The following is a 24683-nucleotide window of genomic DNA, read 5'->3' as shown; positions in this document are numbered from 1 at the left end:
GCTGAAACGTACTTGGTGATTCGACGTCAATGGTAAGCGTGAGGCAAGGAGGTGAACCGCAGGGAGCTCCGGGGCAACCCCCGCGGGTCGCTGCACTGCCGCACGGCGGTGCTAGCTAGCTTGGTCTGCCTGATCATGGGGCATTTCCACCCCGGTCCGCATCCATGTTGTCCAAAATCTTGCTCCGAATGCCCTCCAGAACCTCAAGCTTCCAGTTCCCTTCTTTTTCCTCCTTGCCGCAGCGGTCAACTAAAATGGCCATGATGTCAACCAGCCCTGCGTACCTTCGCAACTCAGAAGTAACGCAAAGTAACCGCCGTAACCGCTCGTCTTTTGGGCGGACGGTTGTGCGGACGGATGCGTGAACTGACAACACCTTACTTCGTCAAGCGAAGCAAGTTGCCAACCTTTGGGACCTGCAGTAGCAGCGGGCGGGGGCGCCTTCCGCAGGGGGAAACCAAGCGGATAAATAAACATATATTTTTTCGGTGCGCTTTGGAGTTCCGCTCCAATACCTACACCCCTACCGCATGGCCTAGGAGCATCAGACAAAGGTTCGGGTTGTTTGTGCGTGTTTTAGCGTCCGCCAGATGTATTCGTGGAGATGGGGGATACATCCGGTGTGAACATCGGGCACGGGTCCGAAAGGATCGATGCCGCGCGCTGCGTCTGCCTTATTAAGGGGACCGTGATCATAGCAGCATAGCAGGAAGGTGAAGCGCCTGAGAGTTCCGTCGGGTCGACTGTAATGCGAGTTCAGTTCATTTCGTTTCCGCAAGCCTTAGAAGTTGAATTAAGTGTCCTAATCCTTCGCGGCCTGCAATTGGCGGTCTTTGGGCGGCCTTCATGCCGCAGTGGGGCTACTGGGCGGTCGTCGTGCTGCAGCTGTGTGCACAAATGAAGTGTCCTGCAGCGGAGCGACCGCACACAGGTGCGCCTCGTGACATAGCAGAGTTCTTCCTGCAGCTGCTGCATACTGCACCACCTTTCCGATAGCTTTGGCGTCCAGAAACCCGGGGACTCCCGTAAACCCGTACGTTGGGTTACCTTTTGAGTCGGGTTCGTTTCTGCGGCACAGTTGCGATTTCTGGACCTGATTAAGCCCTTAATTGTTTGGAAAGTCGTTATGGTAACTTGTACTTGCAACCGGGTTTAAATGGTTAAGAACCCTAACTGTTCGTTAGTCGACAGTCGTACATCACGAGTACTGAGAACTTCCATGTCTCACCGAAAAGACTACTGCAACCAAGTAGCGCATTTGTCCCGCTACCTTCAGACGACCCTGGAAATGGCCTTTGGCTAGATGGATCGCTGTCCGCTCAACAGCAATGCAATTGTTTACATCTCCAACGGCAGAAAAGCCATTACTCACCAACAAATTTGATTTATAAATTGTTTGATCTGACCACTTTGTATATGAATTAGTCAATATGCAGCTCTTGCGGCCCCAGCTTTTGTTTGTGTTGGGCGCCTTAGCGCTTGTCTTCCTCCTGTACACATCGTACCACCAGGTTGGGAAGTTGGCGCATGTATTGTGTAATCTGTCCGTTGGTGCGGGTTGCCGCTGTTATGGAGGCTGTTGCAGCGCTGGCCTGTTCTGACGCTAAGCCTGCCTTGTAATTTCCCACAGCAACATCGCCTGTCGCGTGCTGTTCATTTGGATCTACTTCTCAGAGGTACGTGTGCACGCACCGCCAGCAGCATTGATGCTTGAGGAAAAAGGGGGTCTGTGGGAGGGGGCTGCCGTCTGCTGTCGTCCACACGCACCGAATTTGGCGCAACGACGCGCTCTTTCGGCGGCTCCAAACCTTTAGCCGATCCGTCAGGTCTACACATCCGCGTTCGTCCTGTATAGCTTTATTTGAAAGCAAGTTGCACTTCTGCCATATTAATCAACTCCTAGCACGAGCCTGCCATGTGGCTTGGAAGGCTGTGTCGTCCATATCGTACTGGATTTGAAATGCTGCTCCAAACCAATTATTCCGCTCGCGCACCACCTTTTCTGGAACCAAGCAGCTCCCTTTGCCTTCCGTTCCTCCGCTTCCACAATCGTCTCGTGTTCCGTGTTCTCCTCCTTCCCCTCCTTCCCCTCCTTCCCCTCCTTCCTCCCCACCCGTGCAACGCCATCTTTCCCTTCACCACTCCCAATCCCCCTCCATTCTGTTGCGACGGACGGACCTGTCGCAGTCCGGGTCCTGCGCTCCGGGAGGTGTGCTTCCTTAGGACACGCCATAGGATTCGACTACACAAACCCACACGCACCCTCTCCCTCCCTCTCCCCCCTTTAACTCCCCCCACCCGGCCCCTCCTCAACCCCCACAGATGACCACCGCCTGGTGGCCCACAACCGGATGAACTGGCATGCCGTGTGGGCAGCCGCCAAGGCAGCCGGCAGCGAGGCCGAGTTCCTTGCGGCCATGAGGGCGTCCGCCCAAGGAGGCGCCGACAACGTCCTCCGGTATGCCGTACAGGGGTTTCGGAGAGGGCCCGGAGATTTCCTGTGCACAAGCAAAACAATGTTGGTTTGTGTAAGACGTCAGGCTAACGAACAAATGGATGACCTCGCGTGGAATCTGCTTCTACACAATTTCGTTTTTGTGCATCATCGTATTATTACTGCTACGGATGCGTCTTGACAGCCCAACAGTTCCCGGCACCATTACAGTCCCGGCACCGGCCGCTGCCTTCCCCAACCTTCAGCCATTGCTGTTGTATGCACATGATTGTCGTGTGTGATTCCGGATTCAAACAGCTCCAACAGCTCCAACAGCGCGTGGACAACCCGTACTCTCGCTCCATTTGCCGTGACCTCACCTCAACTCACCAACTCACCTCACACCATTTCCCTAAACCTTTCCCTCTACAACCCCTCTTTCCGTCCCCCGCAAACCTCTTAACTCCTTTCCCTTCTTCTTTTACTTTTTTTTGTCGTCGTCGTCGTCGTCGTCGTCGTTGTCGTCGTCGTGTTTACTCACGTCTTCGCCGCCTCTATCCTACCGACCCCCCACACAGGCAGCACTTGGACAGCGACCCCCTCTCCTGCCCACCGCAGCGCGACTGCCCTGTCTGCCCAAGCACCACCACCACCACCGCCACCCACAGCGGTGTTACCCACGGGCTGACGGCCCCATCTCTCATGGAAGTGTCCCATGGGTTATCCCCTTCAACCTCCATTACTACAGCCTCCGCAGCGGCAACGGGAGCAGGCCAAGACCAGGCCAAGGGCAGCCCCTCCTCCCTCCCCCAGCAGCAGCAGCAGCAGCAGCCCAGCTGGAAGAGCTTCGTGGTGGATGGCCAGGCGCCCCAGATCAGTAAAGAGCTGGCACAGAGTGTAGCCAGGGGGGGAGCTGTCATTGTCACGTGGGTCACCCGGGGTGGGCTGGGAGAGGGGCTGGGAGGGGGGGGGTGTAGGGTGGGGTGAGAGGGGGGGGGTGAGAGGGGCAGGGGTTGTCGTCGAGTGTGATACGGCCTTGTGCTGAGTGGTATCGTGTATGATGTCATCTGCCGGGCGGGCTGTACGGCCAACCTCCCAGTCCTTTCAGCGCGCCGTGTTTGCTGCGTTGCGTATGCCGTACGGTACTGCGCTGTGAAGTTCCCATACTATGCTGCGCAATGTTGTATAATGCTCTTCATTCTCGGCCCCGGTCGCGGTCCCGGTCCCGGTCCTGCAGGTGGGCCAACTTTGCGCTGTGGGATTTCGTCAAGACCTGGATCTCCCACACCAAGGAAGTGGGTGAGTGAGTGAGGAAGACGTGAGTGGGGACGACCTGCCACCGTAACCCCTCACCGCCACCACTACCACCGCCACATAATACACACACACACACCTTGCAGGAAGCCCTAAACCCTAAACCCCCTAAAACCTCCCAACCAGGGGCCCACTTTCTCCGATTCCGCCCCTTCCCGCTGCTGCTCTTCATACTTCTCCCCCTCCCCCCTTCCTGGCTCGCTCGTGTTGCACCACCAAATGATTTCCCGGACCCCCTCTTTCCTTGGCAGCAGCTTCACTCGTTCGTGGTTCGTCTTTACCCCCTTAACCCCACCCCAGCCCCTTAGGTCGCATGCCTCTAGTATCTTGGCCATGACATTGCATCAACATTGCATCAAATAACTCCCAGCCCAGTGGCCTTGTTTCCGGGACTTTGCATGTATTCCCCTTCCTGCCCCTCCCTCCCGCTCTCCCTCCGCCTCTCCTTCCCCCCGTCTTTCCCGCTGTTCCCTAGGCCTTGACAACTTCCTTGTGGGGGCTATGGACGCCCAGATCGGCAGTGAGCTGGTGGCGGCCGGTGTCCCCTGCTTCGCCATGTACTCCGGGGGGTCGAACCACTCGGGTGTGGGGGCGGACCACCTGCAGTGGGGGGGGGAGGCCTTCCATAAAATGGTGGGGGCACGTGACGGGGGGGTTGGGTGGAGGGGGTTGGAGGTGAGGAGGGGGTTGGAGATGAGGAGGGAGATGGAGGGATTAATTGGTGATGGTGAAATGTCCACCAACGAGGACGTCCTCCAGGGCACCCACTGCAGCTGGAGTCCAGAGCAATGTCGCAACAGAGGGGCTGGGGGTGGGGGTGGGGCACAACGGGGACGGGAGAAGGGCGGAAGATTTGGCGGCCCTCGAGTGGACGCGGAACGGAAAATGGCGGGGTGGGGTGGAGTGAGGTGGGGCGATGGGGAGAAGAGTGGGGAAGAAGCAGGAGACGCACTCCCCCCCTCCCTTGCCCTGGCAGCAGCTTCACTCGTTCGTGGTTCGTCTTTCCCCCCCTCCCCCTGAATAAAGCTTTCCCACGTTTCCGTAGTTTGGTGGCCGTCTTCACACGAGACACGGTTTTCTCCCTCGTCCCCTCCGCCACCCTCCGGGGCCCCTCTACCCCGCCCTCCGCCCGCCACTCACTGTGTGTTTCCTACTTTCCCTCCCTCCGGGCCTCCGCTCTCCCCTCCCTCTCCCCCTCCCCGTGGTCCGTCTTATCTCCCCCTCCCCCGGGCCCCCCAGGGTCGCCAGAAGATTACCCTGGCCCAGCTGTTCCTGGGTTTGGGTTTGGATCTGCTGCTGGTGGACGTGGTGAGGCGGGAGGAGGGAGGGACGACGACGGGGGACGAGGAGGGCGGGCAGGGAGGGCGTTGAACATTTCTTGCATTCTGCTTGCATCATATGGTTCTCCCCATTCACGCCCCGCATTGTCAGCGAATTTGCTGCATACCCCCCCCCCCCGAAACAGTCTCTCTGCGCCTCCCTCCACTCCTCCTCCCTTTTCCTCTGCCCCCTGATCAGGATGTGATGCTGCTGGGAGACGTAATGGAGTACTTTGGGCGATATCCCCAGGTACGTATGTATGTATGTATGTATGTATGTATGTATGTGTGTACTCAGATGCGTGTGATTATTCAATAAAGCTGAGAGGGAGAGAAGAAGGAAAGAGACGAAAGGTGTAACCCAGCCCAACCCAGTCCGGTCCGGTCCAGCCCAACCTACGCCACCAATTTTTGGACAGCGTGACTGTATCCTTGCTGTACATTTCGCACACGGCACCCACACCCCCATGTTGACACGTTGCTTCTCGCACCTGATCCCCCCAACCCCCATCCCTCCTCTCCCCCCACACACACTCCCATACACCACACACGTCCCCCAATCAGGCGGACATCCTGGTCACTTCCGACCAGTTGGCCTCCACCCTGGAGCCGGGGGATGCGGGGCTGGAGATGCCGGAGCAGGCCCAGGCGCCCATGAACATTGGACTAATGTTCTTCAGGTGGGGGAAGAGTAGGGGAGGGAGGGAAGAGTAGGGGAGGGAGGGAAGAGGAGGGGAGGGAGGGAAGAGGAGGGGAGGGAGGGAAGAGGAGGGGAGGGAGGGAAGAGGAGGGGAGGGAGGGAAGAGGAGGGGAGGGAGGGAAGAGGAGGGGAGGGAGGGAAGAGGAGGGGAGGGAGGGAAGAGGAGGGGAGGGAGGGAAGAGGAGGGGGGGGGAAAGAGGAGGGGAGGGAGGGAAGAGGAGGGGGGGGGAAAAGAGAGAGGTGCGAGGAGAGAGGGAGAGAGAGGGGGGTTTTTGGTTGATGTGAGCGGGCGGCGGGAACTGGAGAGGGGATGGCGCTCAGGGTTGGCTTCACCACTGGCAGCTAGACCAACGTGCATGTGTGTGTATTGATAAAGGGGGCGGGAGGGGGAGTAAAAGAAACGATACAAGAATCTACAAGTGTCGCATGGCGGGGTGGAGGAGAGAACGCGGGGAGACCCCTCCCTTCTTCACTACCCCTCTGGACATCGGCAGCTGGCTTTGGGGGCGTGTTGGACAACAATCCATTTTCTGACTGCCCCTGTACGGACAGGTATTCCGACCGCACCGTTACGTTCGTTGACTCCTGGCTGGCTGCCATCAACGCGGACCCGCAGTACTGGTAAGGGGGCGGGGGGGAGGAAGGGGGGGAGGAAGGGGGGGAGGAAGGGGGAGGAAGGGGGAAGAGGGGGCGGGTGCTCACTGCCCACACTGCTATTGAGGACCCAACACGTTCTCCCCCCTGCTATCTTAAGGAGGGAGAGTGCGCGTATGTATGTACATGTGTCTGCCTGCCATGTCTGTCTGTCTGTCTGTCTGTCTCATGTCGTTACCCCCACCAAACCCCCTTCCGTTGGCCCTCCCTGTTGGCCGCTTCCCCCTCGTCCACGTCAGGGACCAGAACGCCTTCAACGACCTGGCTCGTCAGGGTTGGGACCCCGTGAACAAGGTGGGAGTGTGAGGTGCGGGAAGAGAGGCAGGAAAGGGGAGGTGGAGAGGGATGGGAAGCCCATCACAGCCTCCACTCCCCCACTCCCATGTGCTCCCAAAGCCCTCGTTATGTCCAGCTTGACTGGGAGCTGGGCCGTGTGCGGGTTTCCGGTGCGCCCTTTTCCTTCCGCGCCGGGGGGGGCCCGAGAGAGGGGAGTATTCCGGACGGCCTTTGCAAGACCCCTAAGGCCCTTCTCTTTCCCGACCCCGACCCCGACCCCGGGGAGGGCTCGCCCTCTGCTCCGCATCGGCTAATGATGCCTGGGGCGTCACGATGCGCTGTTAGGTACAGCTTTGGGGAGACCTTCCGTGCCCTCACCTCTCCACCCCCGCAGCTGTCTTGTGACGCGTGTTTGTGTTTTCATCCATCTCTTCCCGCACTGCGTCTGGCCTGAAGAGTCGGCGGGTCTCAGTTTCCTCCTCGTGATAGCAGCTCCTCCAGACCTTCCCCCGGCCCCCACCCCGAAACCCGGGCCCCGCCCCGCAGGTTCACCCCAACCAGAAGCGTGTGTTCATGGGGGCCAATGGCACTCTGGCGGTGGGGGTGCTGCCGGTGGCGTCATTCTCCGGCGGACATACATACTACGTACAGAGGCTTTACGAGGTGGGGGCAGGGGGTGGGAGAACGGGGAGGGCAGGGAGGGGCGCCAGCAGCACAGGGGGGTTACATGGGTTGCTTACGACAGTGAAACCGGCATCAGCTGTCGTGTTGTCCCAAGCTGTAGCAGCTGGGGCGGTAATGTCCAGGTCCTCCCCCGACACCCACACCCACACCCAGGGGGGTCACTTACTTCGTTCCTGGCATGCGCACTCGGCTCTCGGAAGGGGAGAACGAGGTAGGAGTAAAGGGGAGAAGGAGGCACTGCAGCAGCTGCAGTACGGGGCCCCCTCAACAGTTGTGGCACCTTCATCATGTACAGACACACATACATACATAAATACACATGTACAAGTACCAATGCATTGGTTATTTGCTGGGCCGTTGCCAACGTGAATCTGTAATGTAAATTCATGTGTGTAGGTGCAACGCGTGACGCCATACGCCGTACACTGTACATTTCAATACGGCGCCAACCCGGGAAAGCGCAACCGCCTTCGGGAGGCGATGCTGTTTGAGGACCCGCCATCGTATTATACGGGTAGGGTACAGCAGGGGACGGAGCGTAGTATGAGCAGGGGGAGCACGATGTGTATGTCCTCTGGCTGCTGCTGATACTGCAGTGTTGTTTAAGTTCATTCAGGCGAGCGGAAGATAGTCGATTGGCACCCGAGCGTGTCGGTTCCTTTACGCTCACCACCCCACACCCCACACCCCACACATCTCATTTCCCTCGCAGGCCCCCCGGTTCCCTGAGCCCCCTCAACACCCCCCGGGCCCCGCACCCCTGCACCTCCCCATATTACGCTCCTGTGTTTGGGATTGCCTCCTCCCACTTGCCGCTCCCCCCGACCCTCCTGCCTCCCGCCCCTCCTCCAGACGACCTGTTTGTGAGTGTGGAGCTCCGGCGGGTCCCCTCCGCCACCTGGTCCGAGCACAGCGCCAAGAACAACAGCGCCATGAAGAGGTACCACTTCCGGGGTCTGGACCTGCAGCTGGAGGCGGTGAGGAGGGAGGGGCCGGGCAGGCTGACGAGGGGGGGGGAGCGGGGGGCCAGGGAATGTGGGATACCAGACGGGTGGGGGGGAAAACGGGGAGGCGGTGGCTAGGGGCCGAGACACGGAAGGGGGGGTAAGGGACTAGAGAGGTGAGGGTATGAGGTAAGTGGAGAAGGGCGCATGCTGGCCTTCACCCCCGTCACGCGAGAGAATTACATAGATGATGTCATCCTTACGTGCGCACCCTGGGCCCTCTTCCTACCCCTTTTCACTGCCTGCACAACTGTGCCGTGTCATGACCGTGCCGTGTTTTGTCGTGTCGGTGTTTTTCCTTCAGGTGTGGCCGGGTGTCCGTGTGGCAGCGATCACCAACCGCAGCATCATCATCCCCAAGCTGGCGTGCTATTGCGACAAGTACTGGACCGAGCTTGACAAGTGCAGAGTGCCGGGTATGTCGCGTCATTTTAGGTGCTACTGATACTGCTAGTACTATTGATGATACTGATACTGATACTGCTACTGATACTGCTACTGATACTGCTCTGATGCTGCTACTGCTACTGATACTGCTCTGATGCTGATGCTGATGTTGATGTTGATGCTACTGGGGGGAGATTTGGGTTGGGGTGTGGATTGGGCGGAGCTGGCTGGTTTTATATTTGCATGTCGCGACCTTTAGTAGAGCAATATAAGGTCCGTTAGGAATGAAGGGGCCTCCCTCTCTACGTGGAAACGCAAGGATCCCGCAAGAGGACCGCAAGAAGTGAAACAACTGTGAGGACTAGTGGGGTCGAGAGCAGGCTAGCCAAGGGGGGGGGGGAAAAGGGTAAGCAGATTCGAACCGTAAGAAATCTTTCAGCGCGTATCCCACACCCGCTTGCATATATGTATGTATGTATGAATGTATGTATGTATGAATGTAGGTGCTTTCCAGACCCGCATCCCCTTCATGTGCCCCATGGACCACGTGCTGGACCCCATCTTCATGGACGATGACGCGAGCCCCTTCAAGGTACCCCGGTGGCGTGTACCCCCCTGCGAGACCCCGGGGTTGTATGTTGGAGAGGGTGGGAGTGTGTGGAGGCCTTGTGGGAAGATAACGAGGGGTGCTCTTGTTGCTGGTGCTGAGATGAGAAACATGCATAGGCCTGGTCTGATGTTGCCTGATCTGGCCTGATATGATTTAACCTCATACGCTGTTTGGAATGTCATTGAGCACTGCCTCTGCTGCCTCTGCCTCTCCCCCTCACCCCTTGTTGCGTACGTTTCCTCCTCCGCCTCGCCTCCTCCTCCTCCGCCGCCGCCGCCGCCTCCTCCCCCGCCGCCTCCGCCGCCTCTGCCTCCTCCTCCTCCGCCTCTGTTGCTCCCGGGCTCATGTCAGGTGCGGTGGCGGGAGCACTCCTTCCTGGAGAACCCCCGGTGTCCCGGCTGGGTGAAGAGGTCCCGGGTGACGTTCTACAGCAAGCCGGTAAGTCAGGGGTGAGGGCGGGGCTGGTGTGCGGATGTAAGGTTTGGTAACTTTTTGTCCATGTTTTCCCGTGCCTCCTTCCTTTCTGGCGTTTTGCGTATCGCCCACTCGTTCCTTTTTTGTGTATCGGCCACGCAGGGTATCTCCCAGCCCATGGAGAAGTATGTGGTTCAGGAGGGCGGTCTGGTGGTGGTGCTGCCGGCCAACCTGACGGAAAGAGCGCTCAGGGAGGTGCTGAAGCCCTACTGGGCGATCAAGGTGAGGGGGGCGACCACCGAGGGCGAATGGGGATGGGACGGGTTTTCTTGGGGACGTGACCCGCAGGACAAATTCACGAGTTGGTTCCATCGCCGTAGTGCTGCCCCGGCAGAACGGGTGTATGTGTGTGTTTTGTTGTTGTTGTTGCGTGGGATGGATTAGGCGGGATTAGGATACCTGGACGGGTACCAAGTAATTCATTTGATGGCTCTGTTGTCATATCCGTCCCGCAAAGGGGGACGCCTGCGCATGCGCGCACTGCCCTGGCCCAGTGCTTCTGCCTTCAAATCTTATATGATCCCTTGGCCTCACCCCCATCCTGTCGTTCTTCCCATGGCCCATCAGGTGTGGCATATCAAGGACCCGGAGAATTTCTTTGGCGGCTTCGACGACAAAACGTAAGGGGAAGAAGAAGAAGAAGAAGCTCTCATACTTGAATGGGTCTGCTCCTTTTCATTTCCGTTTCTTTCCAGGGAGCGAGACCCTCAGCCCTCTTTTACCATACTGCACCCGCACCCCGCTGCCCGGGCTGAAACCGTATCTCCTCCTCCCCCAACTCCTCCTGTCATTGTATTTAACTTGTCGCACCTTTTCCATTGCAAACCCGCAAATCCCCGTCCTCGCATACGCAGGCTAGGAGAGGCGGTGGAGTCCCGCATCAAGCACCTGGTGCCCGTCATGCCGCCAGATCCCTCGCCGCCGCCGCCGCCAACGGCCAACTCAACAACGGCGGATGGCGCAGCTCTGGCACAGACCGGCGGCGGCGCCGACGCTGGTACCGCGGCCACGGGTTCAAGCACAAACACAGGCTCAGCTGCCAGTGCTGTGGGGAGTGGTGCGGAGGGTACTGCTGCTACTGCTGCTGGTGCTACTGCCGGCGCCACAGCGACGGCTGGGACGAGCACGCAAGCGGGTGCGTGGAGGCTGTAGCTTATTATATTCTAAGCTCATGCGTCCATCAATTCCCTGACGATGCACCAGTGTCTTGCTTTCATTTATGGCCTTAGGGCCCCTTTTTAATACTTATCATCAAATTTTAGATTTCCAGGTTTTTGTGCGATGTATTACTTAGCTGTGAGGCGCTGGGGGGGGCTCCGGGGGCCCTCCCACCCCCCCGGATAAGTTGCACGTCTCCTCGCAAACCCAGAGCCGCACGCAGATGGTGCAGTTCTCAGTGTCATTCGTTCGCGCCATCGTGCCCTCTCCTCTCGCACCATCGTTAAAACGCCCTCGTCCGGAGTGATTCCTGCTGGCGTATCTTGCCGCTTTGAAGGTTGGATTCCTTGGCTTGCGCGTGCTTTGCTGTGTTTGAACAGTCATATACGCTGCTATGCCGCGTTGACTCACGGGCGTGACCTTTCAACGACCATCCATGGCCTTCAGATACTGTTCCCTAAACTTGTTTCCTAAACCTAAGAGCTGTCCGTCATTTTTACATGAACTAAATGAAAATGCACAATTTATTCCAAGCCCAAATCCCAATTTCGAAATTATTTCTTATAACAAGAACACTGTGATGATTGCCATCGGATTTTCCGCAGTCCTGTCCTGCAGAGAGTTAGTTTGGGGTTAACTTTACTGCGCCCAGATTCCGCACCCCCTTCACACGTAACTCCAGTCCCGCCGCCATGTCGCTTTATATTGACTCTTCACTTGGTACTCTGGCTTTTCCTTCGTTTCACCCTTCCCACCCTTCCCACCACTATGACCGGAACACAGCAGCGGCGCTCCCGGGGCCGTCAAGATGAGAGACGTGGAAGTGGCGGCGAAGGTAGAGGGGGCCGCCACATGCAAGATGACGGAGAGTCCTTTGTCGGTCTGTCTGTCCTGTTTGTTTGTCGGTCTGTCTGTCCTGTTTGTTTGTCCGTCTGTTTGCCTGGAACACCAGGGTGAGATGTGATGTGGGGTGTGCGCTCGGAGGGTCGAACTTGTGCTATGCGAGTGCGTTGCGCTTTCGTGCGCCTACGATAAAGCTCAGCCGCAGGCCGCAGCAGCCGCAGCCGAAGGCAGATCGACGACGACGACGACGACGACGACGTGTCCCGAGTGTACGTTCGCTGCTACCGAGGGCTGTGCCGGGAACGGAACCGGACAGAACACTGTTATCCAGTGGGTTTGATATGGTGCAGAGGGCGAAATTGATGACGGTAGGTCACGATGGTGACTATGGCGTCGAGGTGGAGAGGGAGGTGAGGGGGAGAAGGATGAGAGAGGGAAGAGTTTTGGCAGGTCCCTGGGGAATAGCGACTGGCAACTAATATATAGACCGTGTCTGCCGCTTTTTACACTTTTCGCTCCGCACATTCATTTACGTGCATATATGAGGCATATGAGGCACTAATAGACCTCTTGATACATGTATTGGTGTATGTTACCATCGTTGGTGTATGTTTGTTACATGGACTACTAGTACTTGGCATGCGCACAGACACAGCGAACGCAGAGCGAAGAAGGCCCGAGGGGAGCGGCCCCAATGATGCGCTCCCTCCTCGCACAATCTCACGAGCTTTGGCAGTAACAGGGTCCCCGACTCCATTAAAGCGAGCTTCAAACGCGCTATGACTAATCCTACGGTCAAGGAGCAGCGTGTGCATTCATGCGATCTGTGGTAGGTGCGCGAAATCCCACCATGACAAGCTTTTCCTACCGTGATGAGCTATCTCAGAGGCCTCTGCATATCCTTTGGCTAGCCTTGTTCCTAGGTTTTGGAACGAACTCCATGGTGACGAGGCCCCGGACATACATAATGTGCCACCGAGCGTTGGTTTCGGACTTTGGCCGGGCGGTTGAGGATATCACTGATTGCTGGCCAGGAAAGGTCCTCGCCTTCCTGGCCGGTGTGGGGCCGTTAGCCCCCCATACCCTGTGAGGGCCTGCAGGGACTTGGATGGGCTCATTACGCCCATTGATGATATTCTTAAGGAGTTATCTAAGCGGCTCGATGCAGATGGGCATCGTGTGCTAACAGTTTCCTATATCCTCACTCGGCGCCGCAATAATGGCTAGTGACCGTCCATGGCCCCCTTTCGCCCTTTACAGAGGGGGCCCCCCATTTGTGCGGAACTTGTAACTTGGTAATCCGGGCATGAGTGGATCCGTTGTACATGGGTGGTCCATTTGAACGGCAGGCGGTCGCCGCTCTTGCAAGGGAGAGGAGCCCCAAGACACAGGAGGCAGTTTTGCCATATCTATCTGATATAGGTGGTGCATAATGCCTCATATCAACAAGTCAATGTATATGATTCAATTGGCACCAGGTGCACACGGGAATGATACATGGAAAGGATTCCAAAAGAGTGCCAGGTGAACTTTTGCACGGTTGTAATAGCAGCCGTCCTTGATTCGTGGGAATCGCCATTGCCACACGGCCCTCCGGAGACTACTCCTGGCACCCCCCCCTCTCACCTCCCAAACATCACACAATTAAGCGAAGACAGCCCTCTAACCGCTGCTCGTTACCCTAGCTACGCAACTTGACATATGCGGTATCTCTTCCCCACGGACGTTTCCCCAGGTATGCGCTACCTGACACGGTGTGTTTGCACCAGATGGCGCCTGCCTACCCCACCCCTCCCCTGAACACTACCCGCATCCTCCCACCTTCGGCGAATCTACCTGTTAAGCTCCCACACCCGCGCATCATGTTACAAAGCATGATACATCAACCACCTTGATGCTTTATCCACCACTCTCAGTGCTCAGCACGGGGAGGCCTGCTCGGAACGTCCCACTTCAACCCAACATCACCAAAATTACAGCAGCCATGGACACCCCGCGCCGTTCTCTTCTCCCGCCGTCCTCCACAGCACCGTTCACAGCTCCCACCGGACGAAACCGCGTGTCCTAATTCCTCTAATTCCGCTAACTCCGAATTCCTAAAGCGCCTTGTCTGTATATAGTATATTGTTCCCGTTTTTTCTTTCGATTACAACCCAACTGCATTCTTCCTACGGCTGATCACTTCCATGCGACACCCCCCCAGGGTCCCAGCCCCCTGCACCCTCTGCCGCCCATGCGTCCTGCCATATGAGTCTCTCCAATGCCACGGCGCTCCAATGCCCGGTTTGCATCCTTTCCCGCCGTCTACCCCACACCGCCATAGCCGACCAAAGCGGAGGTAGGTCGACTGTTGCCCCCGCTGGGCCGGCCGCCGCCGCCCGGCCCCGCCCACCTGCCCCCCGCCCGCTCGGGTCTCAGCTTGCCCAGCCACGGCGTGTGTACGGACATCTGGCGCCCCAGTGCCCCCGTTATGGCCGCCACCACCTGGCCCCGGGTACTGCGTTCCTCCAGACAGTGGTAGTCACCCCCCACGGACAGGAAACGAACCGGACCGGTGGTCACCTGCAAGGGGGGAGGGCAGGCGTGGGGGATGGGTGGGGGGTATGGAAACAGGACTGAAAAATGGAGGGCGGGGCAGTTGTCGGGAAGAGACAAGCACACAAAGAATATGTGTGTGTGTCCGTGTGTGTGTGTGTAACGGTCATGTGGACCCATTTGCAGCTGGATAACGGCCCCGGCTGGCCAGGAGTTGGGGCGCCTGTGGGGAAGGCTCCCCCATGGCGGTTGAGCGGAACAACTCTCCGCAATAGCGGGACAAAGCGGGCGTGTGGGTGTGTGTATGTGTCTTGTGCGAAGGAACGGACGAGCGGGCAAGGTTAGCAACGATCCCCGGCCACAAAAGTGCTATACATATACATAAGCAGCATGTCGTACGTACCTGCTCCCAGCCGGCCGTCACATCTGGCCCCAGCGCCGTCTCCCTTTCCGGAATCAGCACAGTGATGGGACACGACAGCAGCCCCTGACTGATGCGAGTCTCCTCGTCAGCCCTGTACGGCACAAGACGGCGCCAGTTCGGCAACGCAAACACGGCACACGGTAACCTCGTCTGCGTGGTGTGTGGTGTACTGCTACGCCTCCCTTAACCCCACTTTTCAGACCCCTCCCCTTGGATGTCTAGGTGGGGCCCACCGCTGTGACCATATATCATCCACGCATCCGCCCACCCCACGTCATCCACAGAGACCGCAAAGCCTTTCCGGAGTTAACTTCTTTACCCAGCCTCGTTTTCTCCCTCCACCTCCCCGCTGACAAAGGCAATCCACTCCTTACTTGTTTTGGACGCTTGCCAGTACTGCAGCCACGGAGGGACAGAGGCTGGGTGTGGGCGGCAGGAAGTTGTACCGGAGCTCCGTCTCAATGTCCGCCCGGAGAAGTGGCAGGTGGTCCTGAGGGACATGAGATGCATACATACATACATACATACATACATACATACATACATACATACATACATACATACATACATACATACATACATACATACATACATACATACATACATACATACATACATACATACATACATACATACATACATACATGCATATACACAGAAGACGGGGGCTTGTGTCACTGACTCCCACAGCCATGGCCTTGCCGCAGCCATAAATCCTCCGCCGGGATCCTGGGCCCCCAGTCCACGTCTGGAAGCTTCGAACTAACTCACCAAAATCGCCTTGATGTCGTGTCTCAGTTGACGAGGAAAGCGCGGGTGATTACGGCATGACGTGATGAAAAGCTCGTCATTAAGTTCGTACAGCTCGGGAAGGTCCCCCTTGCCTTTGCTGCTCTCAGACGCTGGCGACCCCGGTAGTGGTGGTGGCCCCCGCGCCGACGTCCCGGGGCGATCCGCGGGCAGCGACGGCTGTCGGGGCAGTGTCTGAAACTGCTGTAGCATCTGTTCCTGGTACTGCTTCTGAAGCAATAGCTGCTGCCGCTGTTGATCCGGAATCCACCAGGTTTGAAACCTGCGTAATGACTTACACACAGACACACAGACAGACAGACAGACAGACAGAAATAGGCACAGACACACACAGAGGGCAAGACATACCTTCACCTCAGTTCCGCCATCGCTACACCACCACCGTGTGACAACATCGCCAAAAGTATATCGACACTACCATCAAGGGAAGGACTTCTCAGGGGTTCTTAGGGTTCTTAGGGTTTACAAAAACGCAAACACAGGCATGCAGCGGGAGTCGCCGCGTGGGGCTGCTGTGTGCTGTGCTGCACTCTGCCGTGCTGTGCAGTTGAAGACCGTTGGGCCGTGCATAGGTTGGTTCGCCGCACGCCCCCTTGGCAGAAGACATCCGCGGATACCCACCTTCGCACGGAACCGCCGCCTCCCCCCCCCTCCCCTGCCCCTCCTCCGTCCCCGCCGCGAGCAGGTGGGAAGCATGTCGGTGCGGCGCAGGCGCACACAAAGAGGTGCAGCAGCTGCCGCTGGTAGAGCCCCTCCATGCGACGAGCCACCTCAAACGCCCAGAGCGCCCCCAAGCCATGACCGAAAAGCGCAAGGGGGCTGTCCGCGGGCACCCCAGCCAGCAGGGCCGCTGCTGCGGGGGGCACCAGCTTAGGCAGACGCTGCTGCTCGCACGGCTCGTGGCGGCGAGTGCCGTGGCCTGGAGCTTGCAGGCAATGCAGCTGGGGGAGGCCGGTGGGCCGAAGGGAGGGGGCAGGCGGGTAGGGGGTGCGACACGGCGGGGTAGTAGGGCTTTAGGGTTTTCGTGTCTCCTGCTCCCTATCCTCACTGGCCCCGGTCCGCACGCCGCCGGAGCGAGGCCCCCCTCACTTCCCCCAGTTGCAGCCTTATCAGCCATGATGTGTTCAAAACCCGTTTCCTGACATCCTGACACGCCGTTAAGTCGTACCCCCTGCCCCGTACTCCCCGGTTCAACTCCCGCCTCCCTCCTTTTTTTAACACGTCTCCAAACCTACTTTGATGAAGTCCGGCATGGACAGCTGCCACCCATCAAAATAGGTAGTGGGGTTCAGGCAGCAGGCGGGAGGAAATACCGCCAGATGCACGATGGCGTCCTGCCGCGGCGGCGGTACGGCAGCCAGCCAGGAGCGTACGACAGATCTAGGCAACTCGGCTGGGCGGTACCGCTCCAGAAGCTTCGTGGCCACCTGGACGCCGCACGGGAGCCGGAGCGGGGCAGGGGTCGGGATCGGGGTCGGGACAGGGGTCGGGGTCGGGGTCGGGAGTTAAGGTCGCTGTCAGAATGTTATGATAGCTTTATTCCCGAATTACATGCTCCTCTCTGTCGTCCTGTCGTCCTCCTATCCTCCGTTGCTTCGACGGAGGACAGAGAGAGCCCCGGGAGGGGGGGTTCAGAACGCAGCCTCACGTCAGCGATAGCGGTTTATCTGTTCTGGGGACGACAACCCCAGCCGCGATGACAATCATTTAAAATAACGGTTGCTTGCGCACCCCACAATGCCCCACCACAACCCACTTACCATACCCGGTCTCAAACCCAACCCGGGCGCCACTCCGCACAGAGCTTGCTCGACCAGCCCCTAGTTATCATGGGCTATGGCCCCCTCCCCCCCTCCCCCCCTCCCGTCCCCGGTGAGCTCTCCCCCGCTCACGCTGCGGCAGAACGCCGCCCCCTGCGGCCCCGCCGTGTTGCAGCACACCACCAGCGCCAGGCCGCCCTCCGGGGCCACCAGCAGCAAACAGGGATGGACCAGGGACGGCAGGTCGGGGGGGACCGCACCACCACTGTCGCCACCACCATCACTGTCACCGCATGTTGCAGGCGACAGCCCCTGTTGCTCTTCCCCCCGCTGCTGCTGCTGCCTCTGCTTCTGCTGTTGTTGGGTGTCCTGTTCAGGCAATCCTGGTTCGTCTGCTGAACGGTCGGCCACCTCCCCTGGAGCCCCTACTCGCAATAACGGCGCTGGCTGGTCGCTCTGTAGTCTGGGAGCGGAGGCGAGAGGAGCCTCCTTCCCATCGGCCCCCTGCTCCCCCTCCCCCTCCTCCTCCCCCTGCCCAGCCCGAGCGGCCTCCTCCAATGCAGCCGCCCGTGCTGCCTGCGCCGCCGCCTGGGCGGTGAGGGCCAGCTCCCGTGTGCTGGGGGGCGGCGGGGGGCTCTCGCAAGACACCACCCGGTCGCCACAGCGACCCAAGCCCAGGGACACCAACCCGCCATACGCGACGCCCACATCCTGTGACGAAAGGTGCAAAAACAGCACTTGTGGTTGTGGTGGCTGTGATGGCAGTCGCAGTAGAAGGAGCCGTAGGAGCAGTAGGAGTAGGGAGCCGTACATGCGGTATCTTGGTGGGATTATTTCGGTGCGGGTGTGGGTGAGGGTGCGGAAAGGAAGGACGCCTACTGCGGCTTCTGCGTATGCTGCTGCTGCACTTGTAACAGTCACGTCAGCGGCAACGGTCACGACAGCTGCTCGTACCTTAATGAAGTCGTACAACCGAATCTCGTACAGGCCTGCAGGTTGGGTGCAGGAAGGGATGGGTGGGCCAGGGATTAGGAGCCCTTCGCGCTTACCGTCCTGAAGCAGACCAGTCCGGAAACTACTTCTGAAGGAACCAGGGCGGCCCGGGCAGTGAGGGCAGTCGGGGCAGCCCGGCATGTCGTGAGCGGAATACACGGCGGCGAGGGGCGGGAAGGGGGACGGAGCCCACAATTCGGTCGCTCCTCCCCTTTCCTGTACGTCTCTCACACTCACTCACTCACAGGCAGATACATACATTCACTCACTCACTTGACAGCAAGCTCCGGCCCAGGCCTCCGCTGCCACCAGCCCCCGGATCCGGATCCCCACCTGCAGCTGCGGAGTTGTGCAGCAGCAGCGGCAGCATTCGGGAGATGTCCTCCGTGGTGAGCACCAGGCCGCCCACGGGGGTCAGCGGCGGCGGGTCGTAGCGCGCCAATACCCTACGGAGGGGCCCCGGGGGGTTGGTGGGGTTGGGGTGGGGGGGTGGGTCCCCGTGCAGAGGAAGCGGCCCGGTAGCGGCACCGCGAGGGGGCCATAAGGCGTCGAGACACAAGACCAACAGCACATTGGTGCTGTTAGGTCGGGGGGAGGTCCTCTGGCTCCTCCTGCCAGAGGACGGTTTGCTGGTTTTGTTTCTCCCGTGCCAGTACGGCCGAGTAATGCTGGCAAACACTAAACAACAACAGGCAAGAGACCATTGGCGGCAACCAAGGGCCGTGTAGTAGGAGGAAGGAGATACCACTTATGCCAATACCAAAAGACGTGTGTACGGCAGTAGCTGTGCGGGGATGAAGATGGTGCGTGTGTGTGTATGTATGTATGTGGGGGGGGGCATTTCGAACGAGCAGGCCTCAGCCTGAGCCCCAGCCGCATGACTTTGCCCCGCCCGCCACGCACTTCTTGTCAGGAGTAGTCCCTGGTCTCGCTGGATTCTCCTGAAGGGAACTCAACGCCTCCGGTCCCGCGCCTCCTGTATTGCCACTGCAATCCGACAGACCCACGGGTCGGCCCTGCTCCAGCGCCCGAACCCGCGCCTGCTCCAGAACCCGCTGTCCCACTTGCACAAACACACTCGGCCGCCTGTCATTCGGTAATGAGCCATTCGCCACATCCCCCGGTGTCGTCGCATTGGCTGCACTGGCGCCGTTCTCGTAGCCGACCCGTGGGTCTCTGGGCTGCGGCGGTAGCCGTACGCCTAGCGGTTCCAGCAAGACATCTTTGACGTACGTGTCGTACGACTCGCCGGTTAGGTGTTCTATGATGGCGCCGATGAGCATGTAATCCAGGTCATGTGGCCTGTTTAGGCAACGGGGTTGGAAGCACGTGATGTGGAAGTGGGTCGACCGGCGTGAATCGCCACGGGCTGTGCGGGGCTGTGGAGGTGGAGGTGCACGCGGCTGCGGCAATGGCCGCCCTCAGTAACCCCTCCCCCGACCGACCCGCCGCTGTTTCCTAGAGACGCGAGATGACACCCCGGAAGAGGGGGCTGAGGCGGTTGTGGGCCGTAGGAGGCGGCTCGGGAAGGGCGGAGTTGTGGTGTGTGGTCTGGTGTGGTGTGTAGTAGCGATGCAGCGTGGCGAGATGGCCGCTTGGCGCCACGTGGAGGACGTGGAGGACGCAAAACAAAACAACGGAACAACGGAGCCCCCTCGCGTAGACGAGCGCATATTCCCGCTCTCGGCGAAGGAACACCAACATGGCCATGGTAATAAACCACCTCAACCGACATTGGCAACCGACTTAACCGACACGGCATCCCACCCTTGCATATGCCGGACCAGAGAGTGAGATAGCAGAAAGGGTATAGAGGGGCTGGGCGAAGCGTCTCAACAGCCGACTCGCACACGAGCAGTCCAGGGAAGGTCAGGGCGGCAGGCCCAAGTCGTCCTTTGTACGGCAATACAAAGTAATATATATATTTTGTTTTATGGTTATAAAAATACCGTCCCTGGCTCACCTGTACGTCCCGGGGGGTTTAGCTGCGTGCACCGGTTGGGCGAGCATGTACGACATCACAACAGTCTTCACGCGCTCGCGACCCTGTGGGCATGAACATTCTCCATCATCATCAAATTTTCAGCGCCGTCATCACCATCATTACCGCTATTATCATCGACACTACCATTACCTTTATGATAACATATCATTAACTTCAATGTACTACATCATCACATTATCAACACCGTCATCATTATCATCGCCATCAGCATCCCGTCCAAGGAACGCACCGGACTACAGCCCGAAGGACCTGAACTCGGCTGTTGCTGCTGCTGTTGCTGCTGGTGTCGTTCTCCTGCGGACCGGGGGGACATCACGGACACCGCCGCCGCCGCCGCCGACTGCCCCGGGACCCCGAGCGGGGTTCGCAGCGGGGTGCACAGCATGCAGCCGGGGGTTGGGGGTGAGACAGCGCGGCGCGGAACGGGGGTTTCGTACATGTGTCGTAGTGCAAGAACGGGGGAGATACGGGGCAGGCGGGAGGGCGAGAGGGGGAGAAAGAGGGAGAGCGAGGGGGGAAGAAGTAGAGGGAAGGCTGCTGCTGCAGGGTAGGGAGGGACAAGATACCGGAACCATCATACCGGAAGCCAGGGGGGGGCCCCCCCAACGGCCCTCCCCCCCTCCTCGGAGCGGGCAGCTCACCGAGCCGCCCTCCGCAGCAGTCCCACCGCCCGCAGCAGCGCCCCGGTCGCCGCCAACACCTCCACTTCCACCTCCGCAACCTCCGTGTTGCAATCCTGACGTGTGAGTCAGCAAGTGCTGTACAGTGACTCTCCCATGCCGTGAAGTATCAACCTGTACAGCACGGATACGGCACCGTACGTCAGGGTTGGGACTCACAGAGGCGGGCCGGGGATCGGGACTTCATGTCGACGTTTGTCTGCGTGATTAAAAATGTGTCGAACATCAATCACCAAAACGCCCAGGCAGGCAGTGAAGCATATTAAGAGACGGCGGAGGTCTCTACTAAAACGCTGTGTGACCCGGAAAGTGACACAAATTGCGCAAAAGAAAGTGGGGTCGTTTTGGACCCGGGGGAAACCGGCAGGTGCGGATGCGGTTGACTTAGGGTTTCCACCCTCCCCGCACGGGCAGCCCCTCCCAGCGCGGGAGGGCTCCCCAGTCCCCACCCCGCCGCACCTTGAGTTCCGGGGGCAGCAACGAGTTGATGTCTGTAGCCACGGGAAGACCGCCCTCCTGAGGTTGCGTAAGTACGGTTATGTACGGTAACACCAGGAGCATCCATCCGTGATAATACCCGTGTAGTCACGTCGGCATTCATTCATCATAAATTCAGAATGCTAGGCGACCGCCGCGGTCACTGCCTGGATCCAACGGCTGGCAGTAGCACATCACACTAATGAAGTGGCGAGGGCGGCAGCAGTAGCAGCAGCAGCAGCAGCAGCAGCAAACCACCACTACAAAAGCGCTACAAAACCGGTGCCGTTAGCAGTAGCAGCAACAATAGCTACTGTTGCTACTGCCGTAGCTGTGGTACCAACACTGAGTCCGGTAATTGTCCCCCTTTCGCCCCTGGTCGCCGTACTTCTCGCCCCCGGTGCCGCGTTCTGATCCCGCCCAGCCCCTGCCCCACCCACCTGTAGCAGCTGCAGTAGCGCCAACGCCGCCAGCACTTTGGCACATCCCCCCAGGTCGAAGAGTGAGGACCGCGGGTCCAGCACTACACCACGAGCCGGGTCGGCAAAGCTGATGAACCGTGTGGGACACGTGAGTGCAGGCGAGGTAGGGGTGAGTGGGTGGGGAACGGGGATCCTTCGGTGGAGAGGGGAAGTTCAGACCCGGATATGGCGCACAGGCGAGCAGGGGAGGTTAGTGTATACATGGAGTATGGAGTACGTTCTGTACCTTCTGTTCAGCGAACCACCCACTAGCAAGGCAGGTGGATGGAGAGGCAGGTAGGCAGGACAGAAGCAAGGTATGAGGTGAGCAAGCAGGACGCTTGGGGAGAAAGCACGCAGACAGGCAGGAGCTCGCCATGGGCTCCGTGGTTGAGGCGTCCTATGGCAGCGTTTTTCTGGTGATACCCGGGAGCTGGAGTTGGCTTGGGGACTTAGTTTTTACAGCACAAAACACTGTCACTGCTAACCGTACGGTGGATGTCCTGATCAGTCCCCGCCGCCATACCCATAGCAATTGGGGATGCTGAATGAGTAGCGTCCTAGCTTCGCCACGCATACTGTTGCACCACACACGCCCGTCTCCTGCAGGGAGAACGCATCGGTTTGCCCAGGCAAGTGCGTCCACCGGTTCCTCTTCCTGGTTCTCTGTACCAGGTATTTGCCGATGCATGGGCGGGGTTTGGGATACGAGTGCAGCTTGGGACCGACCTGGAGCGCTTTGTAGACGTGCAAATGTAGGAATGCCTCAACTGCGTCGGGCCGCGCGAAGTCCATTCAAGTTGAGTCCTTCTAGGTTTCATGTGTTACAAACATAGACAGGTTAAGGAACAGCAATGCAAGTCGAAAGCCATGGACGTGTGACGTGTAACCTTCTATCCGCCCACAAGCTCACGTCGCTATCGGCTAACTTTGCTACACTGACTACGATAACATGTACTTAATAATGGCATTTCTGTGCATAAACATAGTATCACTTCTGCGGTTCTGCTTGTATGACAACTCCCGACACTTGTAGGTCCGTTATGCATAAATTTCCCGCACCTAACCATCAGCTGCCTTAGTTCTGTGCAATTATCCTGCTCACTAACTTGCCTTCCGGTTATGTAGAAATTTATATTTTCAACGTGAGCTGCCGGCGCTAAGGTGCTAGTATCAACCCCACTGTCGGATTGGACCTGAACATATGGAGGCTAGGCGTGTGGTAATTGTGCTGCAATTAGCATATATAACACCCCGCTTTTGATCGGCTGCGAGGCACTGTTGAAAATCAAGCCTTGCAAAAATGGCTACAACACCGTGTTCCAGTTGCTCAATCGCCAAGTGCAACAGCGGCACCACATCAGTGCATTCCCCATATATATGGTTTAGTGCTCCGCAGCAGGGATCACAGCGATGGCGACGGTCTTCGCCGGCACGGCGTTCAGGGGGCCATCTGTCGAACCGTGCTCTTGTTGCTTATGCTCAGCAGCGCGGCCGAGGCCCCGAAAACGGCAGCGCAGAGCATCCGGATCCAGCTGCAGACCTGCTGTTTGAGCAGAGTCGCTGGCGGTGGCCAGCTTTGCGGGGACGGCCACCAAGGACGTCCCCACCGCCCCCACCCCCACCCCCTCCTCCAGCTCCCCAGGGCCCACCACGCGGCCTGGACGTGGATTCCTCGTTTCAGGGCACCCGCCCGCCGCCGCCGCCGCCGCCGTTGCGACCGTCCCCGGGCGCCTCGTCGACAACTCCCCTTCCCCCTTGGGCCGAAGCCCTAGTCAGCCGCGACCCTGAGCTCCGGAACCTGTTGGCAGAGAGTCCCGAGCTGTGGGCGGACCTGCAGCGCCGGGCCGGCAAGGCGGGTGCTGGGTACATGCCGCCTCCCGGCATGCCCGATCCGTCCGTGGATCCCGCCGCATACGAGCGGCAGGTGCAGCAGTGGCTGCGCTACCGTCGCAGCCAGGGCGGCGCGGGTGAGCAGTCCGCTGCACGGCAGGACGACGAAATTGCGAGCCTGGCGTTGCTTTACACGGCATTGACGTTGCCTATCCTCGCCTTTGCAATGACAGCAGCCTGGTGAGCCCTGGCGCCGAACCCGTCCGGCCACTGCCGCCGCTGGGGGAGTAATGTACGGCCGCCTGGAAAAGGCACCTGCTCCTTCAACTCGAGGTGCAGGTCAGGCTGGCCTTGACCAGCAGGAGGAGGTTGCAGTGATGCAAGAGCTTGTGCATGCTTCTGGCTTCCCTGTCTACCTGGCTGACTTTTGGGCGGACCGGCCATCCAGGGAAGGCGTGCGGGCCGGACGCCCCGCCTTCCATTTTGCCATTTGCCGTCCACGCAAGCCGGAAGTGCGCCGGCCCTAACATGGAATGGATGCGCAGATGAAAAGACTTCACAAAGTGTTTCGCTGCACCATGACAGGCACATGCTATGCTGCTATGTTTCCAGGCATCGCATGCGGTTCTTCTGGGGCCGGTGCTGTTGCTTGTTACCGGTACTGATTTCAATGCATGCTGCGGGGCTGCGAACTCTGGACAGTGCTTTTCTATGGACTCAGTGCCGTCTGGAATGGAGGATGACGTTGTGGAGGTGATGATGGTGGTACTTCTAAGTCAGCGGGTCGTTTTAGAAGGAGCCTTAGATTCCAATGCACGGCCCTAGAGCTTCCGTTGGCTACAATCTGA

At 58.9% G+C, this 24683-nt stretch overlaps 2 protein-coding genes across 2 annotated transcripts; one reads left to right on the top strand and one right to left on the bottom strand.

The window, feature by feature from the left end:
• Positions 1 to 846: 846 nt before the first annotated feature.
• VOLCADRAFT_97156 (uncharacterized protein) lies at positions 847 to 11321 on the top strand (the record flags this gene model as incomplete). The annotated part of the gene is made up of 19 exons (XM_002956180.1): positions 847 to 931; positions 2323 to 2458; positions 3103 to 3360; positions 3672 to 3733; positions 4224 to 4423; positions 4988 to 5056; positions 5267 to 5317; positions 5632 to 5747; positions 6320 to 6388; positions 6661 to 6715; positions 7244 to 7360; positions 7535 to 7592; positions 8234 to 8358; positions 9734 to 9820; positions 9959 to 10078; positions 10424 to 10476; positions 10711 to 10903; positions 10965 to 10991; positions 11226 to 11321. 19 exons carry the CDS (start codon positions 847 to 849, stop codon positions 11319 to 11321), a joined length of 1977 nt encoding a protein of 658 aa, XP_002956226.1.
• Positions 11322 to 12052: 731 nt separating this feature from the next.
• On the bottom strand, positions 12053 to 22797 carry VOLCADRAFT_97155 (uncharacterized protein; the record flags this gene model as incomplete). Its single annotated transcript, XM_002956128.1, has 18 exons — positions 12053 to 12242; positions 14250 to 14419; positions 14796 to 14907; positions 15191 to 15306; positions 15588 to 15888; positions 16248 to 16567; positions 16862 to 17053; positions 17519 to 18097; positions 18341 to 18375; positions 18653 to 18825; positions 19283 to 19681; positions 20343 to 20425; positions 20614 to 20724; positions 21026 to 21178; positions 21524 to 21580; positions 21982 to 22090; positions 22529 to 22605; positions 22732 to 22797. The coding sequence occupies 18 exons, from the start codon at positions 22795 to 22797 to the stop codon at positions 12053 to 12055; spliced, it is 3243 nt and encodes a 1080-aa protein (XP_002956174.1).
• Positions 22798 to 24683: the final 1886 nt, after the last annotated feature.

The sequence above is a fragment of the Volvox carteri genome, assembly GCF_000143455.1.
Source record: "Volvox carteri f. nagariensis unplaced genomic scaffold VOLCAscaffold_58, whole genome shotgun sequence".
NCBI lineage: Eukaryota > Viridiplantae > Chlorophyta > Chlorophyceae > Chlamydomonadales > Volvocaceae > Volvox > Volvox carteri.
This window is presented reverse-complemented; position numbering and strand designations above follow the sequence as displayed.